The 22,692-nt window shown below is 37.9% G+C and overlaps 1 protein-coding gene across 1 annotated transcript; it reads right to left on the bottom strand.

Moving 5' to 3' along the window:
* Positions 1-1,657: 1,657 nt before the first annotated feature.
* On the bottom strand, positions 1,658-6,418 carry fgf8b (fibroblast growth factor 8b). The gene is made up of 5 exons (XM_077719008.1): positions 5,859-6,418; positions 5,509-5,545; positions 4,855-5,035; positions 3,399-3,505; positions 1,658-2,294 (listed from the first exon to the last, which is right to left on the bottom strand). The coding sequence occupies exons 1-5, from the start codon at positions 5,915-5,917 to the stop codon at positions 2,004-2,006; spliced, it is 675 nt and encodes a 224-aa protein (XP_077575134.1). The 5' UTR covers positions 5,918-6,418; the 3' UTR covers positions 1,658-2,003.
* Between the last annotated feature and the right edge of the window lie 16,274 nt (positions 6,419-22,692).

Below are 22,692 nucleotides of genomic sequence, written 5' to 3'. Positions count from 1 at the left end.
GTGACGTGCCTAAAGTCAAAACAAGCTTCCAAAAGGCCTTTTTTTTTTCTTTAAAGTTTTTGTCCTAAGGGGACAATCTTTTTTTGTGTGTGGAATACATAAAAAAAAGAATACCAAAACAAATTTTGTATTAATTACATATTTGAAAAAAAACACTATGTTCTAACCCCAACCTCTTCAAAAGATGGCATGCTTATTATTGTCAGCACAGCATGTTTGGCCATATTTGCAGAAAATAACTTGTTACAGTCACCACAGCTGCTAAAAACTTGTAATAGAAAAAAACTCCAAAACTTTCTGTTATAACCCCACTGTAGTGCTTAGCTATGTTTAAAATATAAGTGCTCGAGCTTCATATACATGACGAGAGTATTAATATTAATCCAATTGGCCTCACTGACTATTGTGTTTATACTGAAACATTAACCTCAAAATAACCATCATTCTCTATTAGTATTTAGCATTAAATATTAGTTTTTGTGGCGGATCGCTACAGTGGTTAGCGGCCTCACTGCTCTGAGATAAAGGGTTCGATCCCAGGTCCGGCATGTTTGCCTGTTCTCCCTGGGCTTGTGTTGGTTTTCTTTGGGTATTCCGGTTTCCTCCCACATCCCAAAAACATGCAGGTTAGGCTGGTCGAACACTAAATTCCCTCAAGGACTGAGTGTGAGCGTGAATGTTGTTCCGTCTCCTTATGCTCTGCATGTCATGGTCGACACCAATTCAGGGTGCCCATAGTTGGGATAGGCTCCAAAAATCAAAAGCCTTTATTGTCATCATACACAGCTAGCTGCGTATAACGAAATTAGTGAGTTTCTTCCATCTTATTTGCTATTATAACATTTTTAAGAATTAAGGCCGAATCAGCCTTCAAAGCTGAAATTAAAACAACCCTTCAAAAGAAAAAATTGACCATCCAGCTCATGTTTTGAGAGCCCCTGCGGTCGGTCAGGTCGTTGTGTTCATGGTCTTCTACCTCTCCCGTTGGTTTGGCCTCTGACGGTCATGCTCAACTGCTTCTGGGAAGAGGCTTCCTTTTTCTCCTTCCCTTTCACTGCCGAATGCCTCTTCCCAGCCATCATCCCCCTCTTTCAGTCTATGCCACATTTTGCCACACAGGCCCTGATGTTTTTTTCTGCCCCCCATCCTTCCCTCCAACCCCTCCCTGTGTGACTGGCTTCTTTTTGATAACTGACCCCTTCTCGTGTTATTATTCGAACCCACTATTGTATAACATGGCCTTTTATATGAGCTTTCACAAAGGCCCATTTGATCAGAGGGTTACGGTGTGCGATCGTGAGAAATGCAACTACATGGTGGTAACCTTTGTTTGGGCCAAAATAGTGGGCTGACCTCATCGCTTTTAATGCGTAACTCCAACCATTCAGGTCCAAGTCTCACTTGCTGAGCACATTCAACACTGTGGCCTGTCACAGATATTGCCCCTCAGTTATCTGGGTCTCCAACTAAAAGGGGAGGGTGGGCTTGCCATCGTTTTGGAGGGCAAACATTTGTTCAAATGCCAAACAATAACAAGAGAAAAGACGAGGTGCTTGCTTATGAGCAGATTCTTTAGTGGTTTTAATATACACTCTACAATAAATATCCATTTGTTGTCATTTACATTTTTACAGTAAAAATATATTTGTTGAAAACACCCACATTACAACCCTAAACCCTAACTCAGATGCTTTAACCATAACAATAAAAACTGAGATAGCTGCCATGTCTAGCTTCATTGAACATTTGTTACACCGAACTTGTAACCAATCGATCTCTTCCAATTAATTCAATTATCCACTGAGAAAACAAAATATCCAACATCTCACTAAATGGGAAATCATGATATTAAACAATCTGTCACTGTGTACATCAAAATCAGGAGCTAAGAATGACATACCGAGTCCACAATTTGAATGAAAGTGGCAGTTGACTCTGGAAAGTGAATTAATCCCCGCCCCCCCTTGTGGGTTTCCGTGATTTTTTGTCCACATTGTCAGCCTTCAGCGGCCTACCGAGCGCTGCTGTTGGGAATGTTTAGTCCGTTTGCTTAAAGGTAGAACCGGGAGTGGAAGAACATCAAACGGTCTTCTGTCACTCAGCAAGTGGCCTCTAGGTAGCCGCTTCATGAAGTGGGCCTCTCTCTGGTGCTGCTTGGTCTTTGAGGCCTTTCTTGGGCGGCCCTTGCGTGTGAAAGCCATGTACCAGCCCTCGTATTTGGCGTTCTGCAGCGCTGTGTAGTTATTTTCCAGAACGATCTCGGTAAAAATGCAATCTTTGCTTCTTCCCTTATTCTAAGGAAAGAATTAGACAAACGTCATGATACAGATGAAAGTGGAAACATATTCTACTGTAGAATTAAACCACTGTGTTGAAATTTGTTCCCACGCTCTTACACTAAAAGCAAAAGAGAGTTTAATTGTGAACATCCATAGTTTAGAATTGCCTATAGACACCACAAGATGGCAGGAATGCTCAACTTTTTTTTCTTAAATGAAGCTCCTCAACTTACATTGACAATGAATTTGTGCTGTTAATTTAATTTTAAATGTGTAAATATGTAACAAGGGAGGCCCAGCGGCTGAGTGGTTAGCACGTTGGCCTCACAGTGGGGGACCTGGGTTGAAATCCAGGTCGGTCCACCTGTGTGTAGTTTGCATGTTTTCCCTGGGTCTGTGTGGGTTTCCTCTGAGTTCTCCGGTTTATTCCCACATTCCAAAGACATGCATGGTAGGCTGATTGGACACTCTAAATTGCCCCTATGTGTGAGGGTGAGCGTGGGTGGCTGTTTGTCTCCTTGTGCCCTGCGATTGGCTGGCCACCAATTCAGGGTGTCCCCTGCCTCTTGCCTGAAGTTGGCTGGGATAAGTTCCAGCACCCCCCACGACCCTAGTGAGGATAAAGCGGTTCAGAAAATGAGGTGAGATGAGATAAAATATGTATAAAATCTTCCTCAGTAAATTCTAAGCAAAGTTATGTAGATGTGATGTGTTCAAATTTATCATGAATGCATCATAATTTTAATATTTAAAAATGATGTAAATCATACATCATCATTACATTCTTGCGCATAATAGGCGGCCACCAACCAACGTAAACTCCATTGGTCTCCAATCAACTATTCAACATTAAAAGGTTTGTTGGTTTTCTTATATTAGACCAGTCTGTTCACTGCTAATTGGTACATTTTCTAACAAATGCTATCGTCAAACAATGCGTTTCCCTTTTTTAAAAGAGATATGTCATTCTGATCACATTTTCAGAAATTGGACCTTATCCTAATTTTCTGATAATCGTAATCTGGTACAATCTGCCCTCCCTAAACATTTACATTTTGTAGTTTCTGTAGATAAAATGTGATTTTCTAGAGCACATAAGACAACAAGATGGACGTTTACCTTTCCAATCAGCTTTCCTCTCCTATTCATGCATATGTAGTATCCACTCTTCACCCCTCTGATCCGCACACGACTCCCAAAAGAGTCGGTCTCGACCTCGAGTTTAGCTGTACAAAAAGACAAAGCATTTTTGAAAAAACATCGGAGCAAGCAACAATAATTTGATGGTAAAGAGACACCAATGACTTCAGTTTAAAAAGAACAGTATAAGTTGGGTTGTCTTGTCATTAAAGGTCATGTAACAAGATTTGAAAAGATCCTGCCCATTGAACTAGAATTTCCAAAAATGACATTCTTTCCCTTTTTTGTTATGATCCAGTAGACAAAAACAAAGTCTTCCCAAAAAAAGTCTAGCTTGATGTATCAGGGTTAGTAAATGCTGTGCTGCACTTCAAATGAGGGAGGAAGGAAAGTGCCGCTGGCAGATTTGGGCCACTTAGGAGTGTGACACCCACTTAAAGGTAGGTGTGTGTGAGGACTCGGGTGTGGGAAGAGAAATCCCAATGACTGGACGAAACGAGGAAGCTTCTCACTGCTCTGTATAAAAGGAGTTGAGTCAAAAAAAGTGATGCAAATGATCTCCAAAAGCAGACATTGACAGGGAAGATTGTGGCAGGCAGTATGTGGTAGAAAGACAACCTAACTAACTGATTTGGGGTCAAGACATTTGCGAGGTAGTATTCCTTTGCACAATAATCTCACCAGAGTTCCTTCAAAGTAGACCACCAGCATCCAAAATAACTTGTATAACATGTCTACACACAACTTTAAGCTTCTGTTGCAATCACTCACTGGTCTTGTGTCAAAAATTGTTCCAAAGGCAGCCAAGACCATCATTAATAAAACTTCTTGTCAACACACACTTTGCAAATTTATGAATATCCACTCGTTTGTTTTTTTTAGGTCGTTGATGGGTATTATTTCTAAACGCCATTGTTTTAAAAGATCTACATTTATATATATATATATATATATATATATATATATATATATATATATATATATATATATATATATATATATATATATATATATATATATATATATATATATATATATATATATATATATATATATATATATATATATATATATATATATATATATATATATATATATATATATATATATATATATATATATATATATATATATATATATATATATATATATATATATATATATATATATATATATATATATATATATATATATATATATATATATATATATATATATATATATATATATATATATATATATATATATATATATATATATATATATATATATATATATATATATATATATATATATATATATATATATATATATATATATATATATATTTGTACATAGAAAAACAACTTATAGACATTTATTTATGATTTTAATTTTTTTTTTAGCTGTTCTCACAACTTTTTATTAGCAAGGTAAGGAATTTTTGGTGATTTACCGTTCGCTGCTCCGTCTTCTCCATTGGCGTTGATCCTCTTGTTGGACAGGACCTGGACATGTTTCCCGCTGGTCCGACTGTACAGTTGGTAGGTTCGAGTCAACCGGCGGCTCGTCCGGTCCGACAGACGACTCTGCTCGGTGACATGGTGCTTGAAATTAGGGGGAGACTGCAATGTGTTCTGCAGGACAACAGTAAGCACATGCATTGATTTCAGTTTGAACTTTTAAGCAAACTGCGGAGAACCGCACTATTGTAAATTTAATGACTAATTCTGATTTTTTTTTTTTTTACAGTGGTGCTGGCGGCTCTTTCATTCAGGGACCCTCGGGGATGACAATTCCCCTGCTCGTTATTTTCCTTTACCAGCAGTGATCTTTCACCCCCTTCGTGACTCCCCCGCCCTCAATACAGCCGTCCACATGTGTTTTAACAATCACCTGTCAAAGTGGGATCGTGCCACTTTTCAAGATGTTTGAATTTTTGCCAATTGGCCTTCCAATAAAATGTTTTCATTATGATTATTAGGCTTCAGCCCAATGCAGTTGTACAGGCGTACAACCGTGCACACCTAAGTGATTCATTTTGTTATGAAGAAGATGAAGATGAAAAATTGAAGTCATTCTCAAGAGTGCATAAGTAAAAATGTCATACCTGTGCATAAAAGCAAATCGCGGTGAACTGGAGTAACCTGGAGAGAAAAAAAAGAATGAAAGTAAGTTAGGCTTGACCAGTGTTAAATAAATATTCCACCTATGCATTCGTATTAAATAAAAAATAAATAACTAAATAAATAAAATAATTAATTAATAAATAAACTAATAAATGAATATATAAACTAATAAACAAATAAAAGAAATAAATCAATATACATATATACATGCAAACATAAATACATACAAAAATTAATGAATAAAAACATAAAAAAATACATATATGCGTACATACACATACATACATACATAAGTAAATAAATGCATGAATAAATGAATAAATAAACTTACAGATAACCTAACCTCGATGCTCTCAGCCTCATTTTGTAGTAATTCAAATATTGATTCATGAATACTGCGCTGATTCCCTTCTGGAATGTCTCCGAAATTAAGTTCCAACTTTCTTGGACTCAACAGATCTTTAAGAACCGTTAGTTTGCTTGAAGTTAAAAGGTCCAAAATATCTGTTAGTGTCCCTTGGAGGTGAAGGTCCGCAGCTCCATTTATTCAAACCAGTCGAAATGATTTCAAGGTCACAATCCCCCAAAAATGAAATTCCGCAGCGAGCGGGCGTGTTCACATGACACGTGGAGTTAATGTCGTTGAAATATCTTGACTTATATTAAAATCCTCCTGAATTTGTTGTGACAGCTCTGTGGCGTGACGCGCACCGAATTTAGCGCACCAAATTTTAGCGCACCAGCAATGCGCACCGCAACGATTGGACGTTTTCGTCATTCAACAAATGCTCGAAATGCCATGACTTCTTCCTTGACAGAATTCGAAGATGTTCACTTGATAAAAGTCCAACTCCTGTCTTCTCTTGCGCGTGTATCCGCTCCATGCAGTCCACTTGCAGCATCTGCCTCCCCCCCCCCCAACATTTAAATAACTAAACTTGTGGGAAAGTCAACATCCTCAATGAGGGCGGGCGGGGTCTTCAAGTTGGAGCACATTTGAAACCGAATACTTGTTTAAAATCTTTACATTCACCTATTTGCCTCAAATCCAAGTGATATGTCAGCGATTGAAGCAGTGCTGTGCTTTTTATTTGCATAGAATTGAATTGTATTGTATAGAATTTGATTGAATTGAATGTTTTTTAAATTATCATAACATTGATATCATGGCATTTAAAGCTTTCACCACGTAGTGCACAAATAACAACAACAAACAGACAAATAAATAATCAATAAATAAGTATTAATAAATAAGTAGACCTTAGTCAGGTCAGCAAAGCAAACAAACAGATAATCAATATATAATAATGCTAAATAAATAATCACTAAATAGTAATAGATAGATAAGTGGTCAACATAATAAATAAGCAGGATAAGTTGTAGTAATAAGACTCGATTAAGTCCTATAGGTGCAGAACTCGAGTTGATATTGTTTTATGATTTTTGTTTTATAATGTTGTATTATTTGTGGCTTAGAGTGCAATAGCCCATATAATTATTGCCCTTCTCCAGAACCTCAAACCACATTAAACAAACATATGTCAATGACAATCAGGTGTATTTTCAACCACGTCAAAATCACGTTGCTATTGTTTTTCTATTAGCGCAAATGTCCACATGGAAAACTTTCCTGGCATGTACTTAAGAACATCTCCAGTTACATTAACATATTCCCTGGCTGCAGGTTAGAGGTGCTTGCCTGTCCCACAGGGGAGACCTCGATGTACTTTTTCATTCTACATATGTAAGTAATATGTATTCCATGTGAGCACATGACACAAAATGGTTTTCACATGACATAGCCGCATGAATACAAACGAGCTCTCTCGCAATGATTCCCTGCAGTTTATCAAAAAATATGCTTTGATTTTCAACAGTTGGTGCATACATAGCCTGTTGTGCTTTCATTTTAGGATCTTTGAGCAGAAAAACATTGCAAATATGCTGTTTACCTGCTTTCTCTGACTTAGAATTCTACCCAGGAATACGTGCACATTTGTTTTATTTAAGTGGGAAGCTGAAATTTATCAATTAAGTTTGAGTTGGATTTATTTTATAAGGGACAGCACATATTAATGAACATTATCATATTCATGTTAATGAACAACGCGTCGGCCTCACAGCTCTGAGGTACAGGGTTCAAATCCAGGTCATGTCCATCTTTGTGGAGTTTGCATGTGCTGCCCGGGCCCGTGTGGGTTTCCTCCGGGTTCTCCGGTTTTCTCCCACATTCCAAAAACATGCATGGTAAGCTGATTGGACCCTCTAAATTGCCCCTAGGTCTAGTAGTGAGTGTGCATGGTTGTCCGTCTCCTGGTGCCATGCGATGGGCTGGCCTCCGCCTCTGGCTCGAAGTCAGCTCGGATAGGCTCCATCACCCCCCACGACCCTAATGAGGATAAAGGGGTTCAGAAAATGAGATGAGGGTCATTGTTACCTTCTGCCATGATAATTAAAAAATAGGTTCAATGTTAAGTATAGAATAATTTAGCACAATGTCTGAAGGCATGATCCATATCACCGCTCTAAGAAATTGGCATAATTTAACTATTTTATATCCAGTTTAAATGGCAAATGTAGATTAAAGACTTACATTAAAAAGGCTGCTAAATGGGCTTTGGCACATTGTATGACCTTTTCTAAAAAAATGTCACTCCAAATTTACACACTCACAGCACCTGCGAAAGAGTTAAATCTAAAATATATATTCAAATTGAGTTGAAGCTGTCATATAATCGTAAATCAGTCATTCTAAGCAATAGCAAGGATTTAAGGGGTGAAAATGAACCCGCCACATTAGTTCCAGTGGGACGCTGGAACAATGCATTTTGACACCTGGAACAATTCAGCACCTTGTTCAGCTTTGCTCTGACCCCCTCAAGCAATCCACATTCTTGATAACTCATCATAACATCGAGTTAAGTTAGGCATCAAGTGTCCCAAGTCCTCTTGTCCAAATAAAACTTTTATAAATGAAAGTTAATAGTGAACGAAGCAAAATAATGCTTTTGAAACAAGCCTGCCTGTTTTTTTTGCAACCTGAAATTCTTGTGCACTTGCTCAGAGAATTAAAATCATGATTATTGAAAGATGAAGAGAAAGATAATTACATGAAAGCAATAAAATGAAAGTTACATATCATTACTTATCATATATAAAACAAACACAAAAATGCACCAATAGTTCCTATTCCCAATTTGATGGTACAGAGACACCAATGACTGGTTTCCTTAGGCTCCAGCACCCCCTGAGACTCTTGTGAGGGGTTGGAAAATGAATGAACGATTGAATAAATGAAAACCAAACAGTGTATTTTTCTGAAGCTTCAGGCTTTGATTCTTAGAAATGACAATTCCTAGGTATAAAACTTTATTGGAATGCCATTGAGGGCTGTTTTGGACAACTCCCTGATAGACACATTGATTTTTATTTAAGTATAGAGCAGATGGTGTGGAGAACTCTAACAGGAATTTGGTTTTCTTCTCGTAAAAAAAAGTGCCAATTGTGTAGTAACCAGCTCTCTGTGAATCACGGAGATACCTCTCACTTGGCTGGAGTTATTGTGGTCTGCACAGAGCTGGGCCGCTAGCTGAGCCCCTGCATTAATCCTCTGTATAAATTAAATCTAGGAAAAGTCCCACCCATCATCTTAATAGAGCTATAACCATTCTCAACAGGTTATATGCCATAATTTCCGAACAGTAAGACATTACTTTTTCTCCTACTTTGATCTCTGCGGTTTATTTGTGCATTTTTACCAACAGCTGAGCTGTTACTGTATCTAATAATACAATGTGGACGCCTGTGTTTCATGGTCCAGTGTGGCTTTTCTTTGGAGAAGATAATGTTTTTTTGTTGGTCAAATTTGGTGGATGCGACTTATAGTTGGTGTAACTTATTTTCCAGAAAATACAATACATCCAACAGCTGTTCTCTGATACTGGAGCTTGGGAAAAGCCGGTTACTTTTTGAATGTGACAGCGTGGGATTCTGTGTTAATGTTCATTACTATCTCATATTATCATCATATTTTTAATAAATGTTGTTTGGCTGGCCACCAATTCGGGGTGTTAGTTCTTAGTTAGCTGGGAAAGGTTCCATGCCCCCTGCGATCCATGTGAGGATAAGCGATTGCAGATAATGAACAAATAAATGGTTGTTTGTCTCCTTGTGCCCTGCGATTGGCTGGCCACCAATTCATGGTGTCCCCCGCTTCTGGCCCGAAATCCGCTGGGATAGGCTCCAGCACCCTCTGCGACCCTAATGAGGATAAAGCGGTTAGGAAAATGAGATGAGATGAGATAATACCTTCAACTGTGACGTTCAATATTTGGGAGTTGATAATAGATCAAATAGGAACTCATTTTGACATCTTGCAAAAAGACTACAAATTTCATTCCTCACTTCATTGAGTATTCGAGGTATAATGCTGGTCATGTGGTTTGCTTTTTCTTTGCCTTTATATGTTTTTCCAAAAGTTGGACCACCAAAGACTCCTAAATGTAGAAGAATGTAATAAGAGAAGAAAAGATGAAGTTATGTGAGCTGAATAGACTCATAAAAAAAGCACGAAGACTCAAAGTTGTGATGATCCACCATCCACCTTATGCTTTTGTAATTTTTATTGGTTTGGTTTTAATCTTGACAGCTGACAAGTAAATTTTAAAATACTACGTGCATAACAGTTTTAACTTATATTAGTTTTAAGACACAGACCCCAGATCCGATTCTTTCCATTTGCGTTTTCAATGGGAAAATTGCTTGGGAGGTCGAGGTGTGTCCCAAAGTTGATTTTGTTCCACCTGAAATATTCCATTGTATTTATTATTGTAGTAGTTTTCCACAAGCGTAGAGAGTACTAAAAAGGTTCACTGAGATTTAACACAATTGCTTTCATGTAAGTTTCTGAAAAATCTAGTCAAGGGTAAGAAATAAAAATATGTGGACAGTAATGGTTATTATTTTTTTTGATGGATGTCTTTTTAATGAAGCGTATATAAAATATATACAGCATAGAAAACCGCATCAAACTAGAATGGATTCAGTCTGTTTCATCATATTTTGGACCTATTACTGGTTTAATTAAAGTAGTATTCAATAGTTTGAAATAAAAATAATTACATTTAAAGAACAAATCCTAAAAGGCAAAAAAGTACATCCCATAAAAATTAATGACATTCAATTTAAACATACGTTTAATCAAGTAGAATTGTAAATAAATGACCATTATCTTAGTCTGATAAACATTTTACTATAGCTCTTAAAAGTACTACCTGTATTGGTCTGCATAATGTAGTGCAGGTGTACCTAATGAAGTGTCCGGTGAGTGTATAAATATATTTGACATACCTAACTGACTGCTGCCTCTTGGGATTCCCCCTAAACTTTCAGTTTAAAGGCCTTCAGAAAAGTTGAAACATATCCAAGTTTTGCCACAGATCTCTATTCTTCTCTCCTTTTTTTTCTCTGGGCCTTCCCAATGCTGCTTTTCTCATTTGGATCCCGTCACTAACGAATACAAAGTACTGTATCACTGAGTGAAGACAAAGGCAGAGATCACTGGGAGCTGAAAAAAAAGGAGAGAAACATTTTGGCAAGGATTTACTGCATTTATTCTCCAGGGATGACTGACTGAATGTCTGAGACTGCAGTTGAGTACACTACCATTATGGTAGAGGTATCATTCTCCTTGCTAATGTGAGGCATAAAAATATACACTTTTGAATGGAGCCAATAGAAATATAGATTAAAAAAAGGAAAAATATGGCATATTGACATGAGCATCACCCAAATACAGTCCCACCTAAAAGATTTTCAGTATTTTATTGTGGAAAGTTGCAATAATACATTGATTGATACCACACTGGACTGGTCGCCAGTCAATGGGGCATTGAATGAAAATCAATTCCACGCCAGCTGTAAGTCAACTTTGAACCTTTACATTATAAATGACTCTCACAATGAAAGTTAAATGGCAGCAAAAGCGTCCATAAAACTGCATGTACAGTAAATAAAGGCTTCTACAGTATAATAAGTATTGGAAATGTCTAGCAGAAACCCAAAAGGGATTTTATTCAGTCATAAAGGTTCTATAGTTTCATGTTCAATTCAAAAGCTGATATAGATTCGACTAGGCCAACACAGTAAAATAACGCAGTGGTCATACACATTCAAAGTTCTCAAATTTTAAGAAGCATCTTTAAAGTCACACAAAGTCAAGTTTTATTGGGCGTTTTACATGATGTAATGAAAGCTGACTGCATATTTTGAGGTTTGTCATCCACCGACCAACAATTCCATTTTTATCATGTGGTACTTTTATTGACATTCAGAAGAATTTAAAAAAATGCCTGCTGCCAATGTTTGGTTGGGATAGGCTCCAGCACCCCCTCATAAGAATAGGCGGTACAAAAAATTAATGAATGTCAAGATCTTTTTTTCAAAGTATTTGAAATGAAACTGTAAACACTCTACTTTCAATTTAAAACTAGATTTTCAACCTTCCTATTAAGAAACCTACAATGAAAAAAAAACAGTTCTAATGGTGTACTGTTATATATGGTGATTTTGTATGGACTACACTACACAGAATATTAATAAATCTACCATTGCAATCAAGTGATTAAAAAATGTCTGTGAAAATGATGCCGTTATCCAATTAAAAAACAAGTCCAAGCTGGTATGCTTGTCAAAAAAATCATAGGGAGGTTTCTTATTTGCATATTTGAATTTCTGGTTATGTCAGAACACAGGGTGGGCTTTCACTAACATGTGCTAGTTTTTAGGTCCACTAGCTTTGAATGTATTTCTATTGGTTATTCAATAGAACAAACATAAACAAAAAAAAAAGGTTCGCCAAGTACGTGTTAAAAGGTAGTAACGTGATAGGTAGATAATAGACATTTGAATTCCTAAATGTTTCAAAGTAAGAAAAGATTGCAAGGTTGCTAACAGACAATTTGGAATGATTTAATAAGTATTGATGGACAAAATATTATACATGATTCAGATATTTCTTAGGCCAGCAGAGAAGGCCTTGAAGGCCTTGACAGCCCACCACTGGTCAACACAAATGTGACGCAACTTACAAGTTAAATACAACTAAACTTGCTTTAGGTCAGTAATTTACTCATGTACCAGAAGAGGGAGTGTGTCTACTACCACTTGTACTTTTACCATAAAAACTACCTAGACCAGATTTCGGATTTTAGCATTTTCAAGTTTTGTCATTTATTGTCAGTGTCAGTTTACACATTCTTTAGCACAGTGGTCGCTAAACTGTTTGACGTAGCGAGCCATAAACAATTCGTATTTTCAAATATTATTCCTTCTGAGCCATACTCGAAAATTCATAGTAAAAACCCATGAAAATGTGTCCATTATTTAGCCACTTCACCACTATTAAAATAAAAAATAATCCGAATTCTTCTGACAAAATTTTTACGCTGCTGCTAATCAATTAGATTTTATGCAGAAGAGTCTAATGAAAAAATAAAATATGATTAAAAATGCACTAAAAGTAGTATCAGTATACGTACCAGTCAGTCACCAGGGAAGAGCCAAATTCAACCATCAAAAGAGCCACATAGGGCTCCCGAGCCATAGGTTCCCTTACCCCTGCTTTAACAGAAGAGTATTAATATAGCCTATGTCTCCAAATGACGTCATCAGTTTTAGCGACGAATACGGGTGGAATTTATATAATCTCTAATCTTTTCCCCTTACATGTTATTATGGTACTAATAGAAAATTTCTATTTAAGTTGGGAGCAGCTTTTTCAATTGGTCAGGAATGTATGCCCCAAAATAGGGAAATACGTAGTTTGGGGACTGGAAAAGGACTTTTGTCAATGACAATGCCAGGGACAACCGCAACAAGTTGTATCATGGCAGCATTGTGCTTTTTTTAACTGAGAGATTTTATTTCTTTTGTGACCATATGGAATAAAATGGTATATTGTTCATTTCATTGTAGGCACCTGCATTGGAACAGTGTGTGAACCAAAAGCTGTGGTCAAAATGTTATTATGGTCTAGACATAAGGCAGAGAGAGAATAGAGAGGACCATAGTTTTATTCGTTTTATGTATCACACAGCTTCAGATCATTTGCCACCACAAAATTAACTGTTCAAACAATAATGTGATTTAACTTTTTTTCACTTTTGTAGTTTGAAATTATCAATGAATGTGGCGTTGGAATTGTATTGTACATATTACAATGCTCAGTGAGACATTATACTAATATGCATACTCATTTGGCAAATAGTTACGGTTACTTAAGTGAAATATTGACACATTTTGAACATCTTGTTGAACATATTAACGTTTATCTAAAATCATGACAAATATGCACGATTGACAAAATACATAGGGCTTTAATTAGTAACAGGGCGGCCCGGTGGATGAGTGTTTAGCGCATTGGCATCACAGAGGGGGATCTGGGTTCAAATCCAGGTCACATTCACCTGTGTGGAGTTTGCATGAATGCATGGTAGGCTGATTGGACACTAAATTGCCCCTAGGTATGGGTGTGAGTTTACATGGTTGTCTGTCTCCTTGTGCCCTGTGATCCCTGGCCGGACGTTTGTTCGCCGGACGTTTGTTCGCCGGACGTTTAGTCACCGGACGTTTGTACGTGTCCGAGTACCCCTGCGATCGGCTTGTCACCGATACAGGGTGTTGTCCCCCACCTCTGGCCTGCTGGAGTCAGCGATTCAGAAAATGTGATGAGAGAGAGAGATGTGATGAATGAACAAAATATATTGGCCCTGCGTTTGGTTGGCCACCAATTCGCCTGGTGCCTTCACGACCCCTGTGATGATAAGCGGTTCAGAAAACGTATTATTGAAATTGGACGATTGAGGAAATATTTACAATTTGCTTGAGGTGAAGCCAAAGATTACCAAGTTGCATGGCTATGCCCAAAGTATTCTTTTGACCCATCATATTCCATGCCTTCTACTACAGTATCTTTCCCGACCCCCACAGAGCACAGGCTGTGATTTACTGTCTTGTAAACACATGCAAAGTAGCATTGAAAACGCTTTAACAAAGTCAATAAAAGCAGACATCATTCCTGGTATCGGGGGTGTTGAGGAGGCGGGAGGTCTGGGCTGACTGGGAATATGGATTCAGCCCTCCCTCACGTTTTTCCTCTTCACTCCATTGCACCATCTCCACGGTTACTCATCTATACCCTTTCCTCCATCATTCTCTCTTGACTTTCTCTTCATCCATCTGTTTTAACGGTGTCCTTGTTTTCATTCTCACCCTCTATGTATGGTAGTCTTTCCTTTCTTCTTTGTTCCCCCCTGTTGCCTTTTTAAAAAAAAAAAAAATTTGTTCATGCAATGGGCAGTGGACAACCAAAGCAATGGCTTTAGCAGACCTACCTGCAGGGCTGCTTATGGCAGCTCTTTCATCTGAAGCCCCTGGCCCGCAAACAGCTGTGCAGACCTGGGAGTGAGAGAAGCATAAAACAAAACGAGGTGAACAAAAAGGAAAATTCACAGTCCCCTATAGCGGTTTTTCTCAAAGTGTGGTACGGTTGCTACCCCAGATACAGGAGCTCCCTCTAGTGCAGCGGTGGTCAAACTTTTGATCCTTTAAGAAAAAAAAACAAAGGATACGAGAACTTGAAGTCTTTCATTTGTTTAAGAAAGGATCTGAATCGGAAAAAAAATCAGTATGAACTCATCTCATTTTCTGAACCGCTTTGTCCTCATTAGGGTCACGGGGGGTGCTGGAGCCAATCCCAGCTGGGGGGAGACCTAATCCAAGGGCACAAGGAGAAGGAAAACCATGCACACTCACACCCAAACCTAGGGGCAATTTAGAGTGTCCGATCAGCCTACCATGCGCGTTTTTGGAATGTGGAAGAGAACCAGAGTACCTGGAAGAAACCCACACAGGCCCAGGGAGAACATGCAAACTCCACACAGGTGGACGTGACCTGGATTTGAACCCAGAAACCAGGATCTGTGAGGCGGACGTGCTAGCCACTCGCTTAATAATGTAATATGGATCATACGACATGCATAAGGCAGCTGAACTGTAGCAAGGCTATATTTCCGGCTTACCTTTCTCAGAAATACAGAAGAGGAGCTGGAGTTTTGAAGTCAAACGTAATGTCCCTAATGCATCATCACCATCAGTCTACACTGTGGTGAGATCACCATCCTACTTTAAGATTCCTAACAGTCCTCCAAGACGTGCGGCTCGATAAAAGTAAATAACATTAAAATATAAATTAAATAAAATTAAAAAAAATTGAAATACAGTGTTCCCTCAACACCCACTCGATATAAAATGCAATGCTTAAAAACGATTAAAAAATGACTAGTGAAACACCTGGTCCCCCCTCCCTCTTCATTCCTCCCTATGAAAGCACAGTGATCACAGAAGCAAAAAAGCAGAACGAAGGGATGGTTTTCTATGGGTGGTTAACGTTAGAGGTTAAGTGTGGCAAGGTAAAAGGCTGGGAAAGTGGACCTGCAAAGTCCCCTTGAAGAAAAAAAAAAGAGAAAAGACAGAGAGTAGATGGGACAAGTGTTGACTGCTGTTGTGTTTATTTAGACTGCTTCAAAGGCAAGCTTAATTATTTTACCATGCTGTGCCTATAGAGACTTTGAGATTCATGGGCTGGTCTCAGCTTCGATCTCCCCCAAATAACTGACAGCTTAACCCTTTGTCCGCTAGCTACTATCTTCGGATAGCTCAACATCACGTTAGAATGTAGTGTAACATGTATTTCGAGTTTACTCATACGATAGTAGTGTTGCGACTTATAGTGTCACATTGCACTCATTAAAGTGTCTTTTTTTCATGTTTCTGGGTTCCACTTTTTAGATGACAAAGTATTTCATTTCATCACACATTTAGAGCCAATAATGGCGTCTTTGGCTGCACTGTTTACTGTCTGTTGAACAGTTTGAATGTCACTAGTGGGAGAAACAAAATGGGAAAAAATGAAGTTCACATGGAATCCAATAATCTGCAATACTGTAAATGAAACAAATGCTTGAAAGAAAATTAATTCTTTTGCAATTTAGTTTTACAATATTGCATTGTTTTCCTCATAATTTAGACCCATCTAATTTAGACCCATCAAAGTTACCCTAATTTAGACCTATCCAAGTTACCCTAATTTAGACCTATCCAAGTTACCCTAATTGAAACCTATCCAAGTTACCCTAATTTAGACCTATCCAAGTTACCCTTGAGGGTATGAAATCTGTCTATAAATAATTTGTCTATAAATTTGTCTATAAATAATTTGTAAGTAATAATTTGAAAAGCGCATTTTACCACATGTATGCAGTACATCTGTATTATCTCGTGCTGTAAGGCCAGTAAGAATCAGTAAGTCCCTCGTATAATGTTAAAAGAAAAATGTCCGTGGTCTTGTTCACTCATTCCTGGCGGCGCATCGAAGATCACTTTACGTCGAATGGGAATGCCAGTCACTTTAGGAATTTATATGTGTTATTAGTCTGGTCTAGACAGTTGAGGACAAATGTCATAGACATGAGAGACATGGACATGCACCAAAGCAATAAAGCGTGAACGATGCTAAAGGTGTCAAGATTAGGAAAAATGTCGGCCTTAAATAACAAAGAAATAACGTTGTTTCTTCAAAGTTTTTGAATGTCAAAGTGAGTAAGGAAGTAATTGCACATTTAAAGCTTTTTAATTAGACTTGAGAGGCTTCCAGCAGTGTGACAGACAGCATTCAGCGTGATGTTTCTGGGAATGCCATTTGTTGGTCCATACCTACACTACCAATAATACACATGACGCTCATCTGAGTATAAAAAGAAATAAATCCTCTGAGGACTCACAAAGTCACTCCTTCATCTGTTGAGCACTTCCAGATTTTTTTCCTCTAAAAGCAAGCATAGGGTTTTGACTTTGCTCGTGGTGTGGTTCTTTGCACCTACGGTTGCAAAATGAACTGAAAACACAATCAGAAATATGTCATATTTCTTTATTATCTTTCTACCATTGCTGGAATTGGCTTTATTTTTTTCTGTACTGAATACGACAGAATTAAGGCTACAAATATGAGTCTTATAATGATTGCTGTGAAGTTTTTCCATCGACAATAAATCAGATTTTACTGCCTGACTCAAATGCGTGATAAAATGGTAAAAATACAGAATACAGGTAGAAAAATTGCTTTGCCTGCTTATACATTCTTTACATGTTTACTTTGCATGTCAGTGCATGTTCAAGATGTCACAACATTCTATTGATGTGCTGCCAGCTTTGCTCTCTGACCTGCACTTGGGGGGCACAAGGCAATAAAATGTCTCCATATGGGATTTACGCAAACACAAAAAAATGTGCTCATCCGACAGATGACATCTTTCTTTAGATTTCATGTTGGAAATAGCAGGCCATTTGCACTGTGAGACTCATTTTTCTGCTGCAAATGTAATGCAAATGTGATCTGAAAACATACTTATCAATCATTTAATCAATAATTCAAAACTTATCATCATCCTAACTCACTGTCGGATTAGAGTATATGCTGTTGAAGTCTAAAAAAATATAATAAAATTAACATAAAATGACAGGAATAGATGTCCAATCTATTTCAAGTGGGAGGAGGAGATGACATCATTCCCTGGATAGATTACATCAACCTGGCAACGAAACATTTTAACTGTAATTGGACTAAATTTTCTTGAATTTTGATAAGATGAGGACAAAAGGAGATTGGAAATTCGCTTTTTTTTTGTTAAAGTTAACTGCAAGTCAGTGAAATGTTTAGGCTGGCAGAAAAGGTTTCATTTATTTTTTAGCAGATATAATTTAAAAACTTTCATTTTGATAGCAATACTGAAAACTTATGCGTGTGTGTGTATTACAGTTAAGCTTTAGTCAGTGTTAAAACATGTCTTTGGTAAAACTGCACATATAAAACTATATCCAAATGTGATGAAAGAGCCTTGCCATAGATCTGTGTACATACAAATGATGTTAATATTATAGTCATATATACTTGGTATTAGATGGTACTAGGTGTATGACTTCAATACCATAAAATCCAGCATTATAATCAAGGGAACAAGTATTTTTTTTTATCTCTCGATGCTCTCCGATTTCACCTCCAACCTTCTTTTGTCATCAATGTCTGACCTTCTATCTTTTCCATCCATCTGATCCAACTTTCTATCTCTGTCTTGAGCATCCCCCCGGTGTCCATGTTACCTCTGTCTGATCCTTCCTTCCTGCGCCGACCTCCCCCTGTCCTCCTACCATTTATCTGTCTCTATCCCTGTCCTAGTGCTCCCCTTTACCCCCCACCTCCAGCTTTTCTGCGCAGTCTGCAGCCTGTGAAACCAATTAGACCCTGTAAGCGGGGGCCTTTTGCCCCTGTCGTGTGGTCGGTTTAACCTGCCCCTCCAAATGGACCTTGCCTGAGAGCACGACCATCACCTTCCCCAGCTTGGTGGGTGGGTTTGAAATGGTGGGGTACTCAAGGGGGATAAGGGGGTTATGGACGTAGCCAAAAGGGCATTCCGGGGCCACCATGCTTCTTTTGAACTTCTTTCCTCAGTTAGTGTTTTGAAAGTGATAGGATGTGAATCTGTGGACTGAAAATTAGTAAATACACAAACACACACATTGTGAGGATAAATGGTTTAGAAAATTATATATGTCTACATATATATAAATAAAACAAATAAAAATAATAAACAAAATATATATATATATATATATATATATATATATATATATATATATATATATATATATATATATATATATATATATATATATATATATATATATATATATATATATATATATATATATATATATATATATATATATATATATATATATATATATATATATATATATATATATATATATATATATATATATATATATATATATATATATATATATATATATATATATATATCATAGGATGTGAATCTGTGGACTGAAAATTAGTAAATACACAAACATACATTGGGAGGATAAACGGTTCAGAAAATGATATATATGGGTATGTATATATGTATATATTTATATGATTTTTTTTCAAGGCTGCATGGCTACTGTTCAACTTCTTTGGGGGTAAACAAACTCTTTTGGCAGCAGACCGTTTTCTTTCACCCTCCTTCCACACTCAACCCTAACAGCCAGGAATGCTTTTAACAATTCACCGTCAGACACAAGCAATATAGGACGCTGGGAGATTGGTGCATTCCAAAGGGGAGCATTTTTGCCACTCTTCACGTCAATCGGCAACACTATCTCCTTGTCACCCCTTTACCCACTGACCTACTCTTCATCACTAAAGACACACAAACATACATAAGCCACTTGGAAATGAAGTCCTGTTTGCCACATCTCAATTTAAGGACATTGTCATCAAAGTGTTAAGTACCCAAGAATGTGGCGACTCCTTAATGACCAACATCTGTGATTTGTGTCACTGGGGAATACCTGAAAACAGATAGTAGGAGACAAGGATCCATTGAAGAAAATGTAAAAGTTTCATTTATTGAATTGCAAGCTGATTGTGAGCTGATCGCTTTTACCAACTCTTATTAAGTGAACGTCAATAGAGCGGAAAAAATAAATCTCTAGTAAATCTAATTCTGTTTCTTCACGCTGTATAAACATCAGTCAGCTAAACTGCATTCAGGACACCCCCGTCAAACACACAAAGACAAAAACACACAACTTTCAACAGCTATCTTTCTCACATACACACGCCCCCATCTGCTCCTCTTTTTACAGTTAGGATAACAGTCCCGGGGAAATTCCTTGGCACATTATCAGTGCGTTGAAAGCACCTGACTGGTATGTGACAGTGGCAGCTAGTGACAGTTCTCCTTCAAAACAGGGGGCGGGAGGGGAAACTGGAGGAGACGAGTCCTGCCGGATACTTGACAGAACCTGTCAGTGGGTCGGGGAGAGGGTGGCGCTTATCGATCAAACACCCGCCTATCTGCCAGGCTGACCTTCATGTCCTAAGAAGGGCCATTTGAGTGGGGAGGCTGTAATGGGAGATGCGGGTAAGTGGGGGTTGAGGGGGTGTCGCTAAAGTAATTCATGTCATTCACTGAAGCGACTGGACCACATCAGAGTGGTCTGAGTCTTTGTCTGTGGTGACTATGTTCATTTAATTGTTTTTGTTGTCTCTGCAGATTGACATTCTATACCACATCAATGTTGGCATTATAGGAACATTTCATTGTCATAAAATGATATTGATTGATAAAACATGTTAGAGGTAGATGAGGTCAGAAATATTATACATAAACAGGCACAATGTTTAATGCTTAAACAAGTGCTGCACAGGAGGCCAACATTTAAAAGCAACCGAGTAATATATAAGTAAAGAATCATTAGTATCACCAACAGTTTAGCATCATTTTGTGTGCTCCGGGAAAGTAAATCATGAGTGCTGACTTTCTGTTTTAGGATCAAATTAAAATGAAGAGTAAAGATGTATATTAAATTTCCTGATTTTCCCCCTTTTAAATCAATTATTGTCATTTTTTAGTGTTAGTGTTCTTAGTTCAAAAATAATTATGTAAAATCTAAAAATATATATAAAAAGCTCAAATAAACAATGTTTTAGATCTATACACATTTGAATACTTTGGGCTTTTGATCCAGTTCTTTTAATCCTTAAGGCTGTTGTGATGTGGATGGACTGAATTGTGTCCAATGTCCAATGAGGATTCCAATTTCGTTTTGAACAAGGTCATTGAGGCTCCACAAGAGGACGCACATTCCCCACACAGAAGGCACTAGGAAATCGTTTTGTGTAGCTATTTTCTGTTTTAGGGCACCTACATTAATATGTTACACTCTGATTTAATAGACTCTACCACCACTGTATGGAATGAGAATTTGCTCCAGTTTTAATTCAAAAACATTCGTTTAATGGACAGACGATTTGACTGAAAGGTGCAACAAGTAATGCATATTCTAGATCAGTGGAGGCGAAGACCCGGCTCTCAAGCCACATGCGGCTGCCGGCCAAAATGAATGCGGCTCTTTCCTTCTTATCATACTATTGTCTATTTATTGTCTCTTTCCCTTGTTTCACGTTTCTCTTATTTTTACCCTCTCTTATAATACACTCAAATTAATCAGTGCCCATAAAAAAATAATGATAAATTATATTAAAAAAAAACATTTGGCGAATGTTATGGTGAATGATATAGCTTTAATTGTATGTTTTTGTGTGTGCGTGTCTCTTTCACTGGGTGCTCTGGCTCTTTGAATCTCAACCTTTAAAACGTGGGTTCTTAGTGTATATAACTTTCGGGGCACCCCTCTTCTATCTATATCATGGAATGGGCAATAGGCGCCCCCTGCTGGCTTGTTCCCTCTTTACAGGGCCATGGTAATACTAAAAAATTAGCCGTTCCGTGCTGCAAATGCCCTCAAGTTTCCCTTTCCTACACGTATAGTATTGATTAATTGATAGTATTGGCGTTGGTTGACAACGTCTGTCATAGACGCTCCTCTGCAAATCCACATAATCAGCTGTGTAGACGCAAATGGGTCCAGTCTGTTCTTTCCTATCGTCCTCCCAGATCTATAAATACTCTCTCATCAGTAGAGGCTGGCTGTGAGAGGCACTGACCCCCGTCTTCTCTCCGTCCAGCTCAAGAGTGATTGATGAGACCTGGTGCTGGAGCTAACCTTGCACTTGGGCCTTGGCAGTATAAATGATGGCAGGTCAGTAGAACTGAGCATGGATGGAGGCCTCTCTATTCCTCTCTCTTTGTGTTTCTCTCTCACTTCTTCCCTGTTATCACCCATGTGATGCAGACACCATCATCACCATCATCTCCTCTGTGTATAAATAATAGCAGATCTTATGACAGCGCCTGCTCCGGCCATTGATGGCAGCTTTAATTTCATGCCTAATTTCTCCAGCCACAGAGATGATCTATGTTGCCCTGCTCATGCTCCCCATCGCTTTGCTTCCTTTGCTGCAAAGGCACAGCACACAGAAGGACTGTTTACTGATTTATAGACTAGCGTGTAGAATTTTTCGACTACCTGTAAACACATATTGTATAGCTTTGTGTCTGGAATCTCTCACAGGGTACAACAATTGCACAGAGAAACGTGTTCTGGCACCAAGGGTTGTTCTAAACAATCGATACGGCTGGAAT

The sequence above is a fragment of the Stigmatopora nigra genome, chromosome 6, assembly GCF_051989575.1.
Source record: "Stigmatopora nigra isolate UIUO_SnigA chromosome 6, RoL_Snig_1.1, whole genome shotgun sequence".
Taxonomy (NCBI): domain Eukaryota; kingdom Metazoa; phylum Chordata; class Actinopteri; order Syngnathiformes; family Syngnathidae; genus Stigmatopora; species Stigmatopora nigra.
This window is presented reverse-complemented; position numbering and strand designations above follow the sequence as displayed.

Coding starts and splice junctions, on each gene's coding strand:
- fgf8b (XM_077719008.1), bottom strand. CDS start 5,917: ATGAATCAATATTTGAATTACTACAAAATGAGGCTGAGAGCATCGAGG. Junction 3,506..4,854: donor AGAAGACGGAGCAGCGAACG/GTAAATCACCAA, acceptor CTTTTTGTACAG/CTAAACTCGAGGTCGAGACC. Junction 2,295..3,398: donor GAGGAAAGCTGATTGGAAAG/GTAAACGTCCAT, acceptor TTCTTTCCTTAG/AATAAGGGAAGAAGCAAAGA.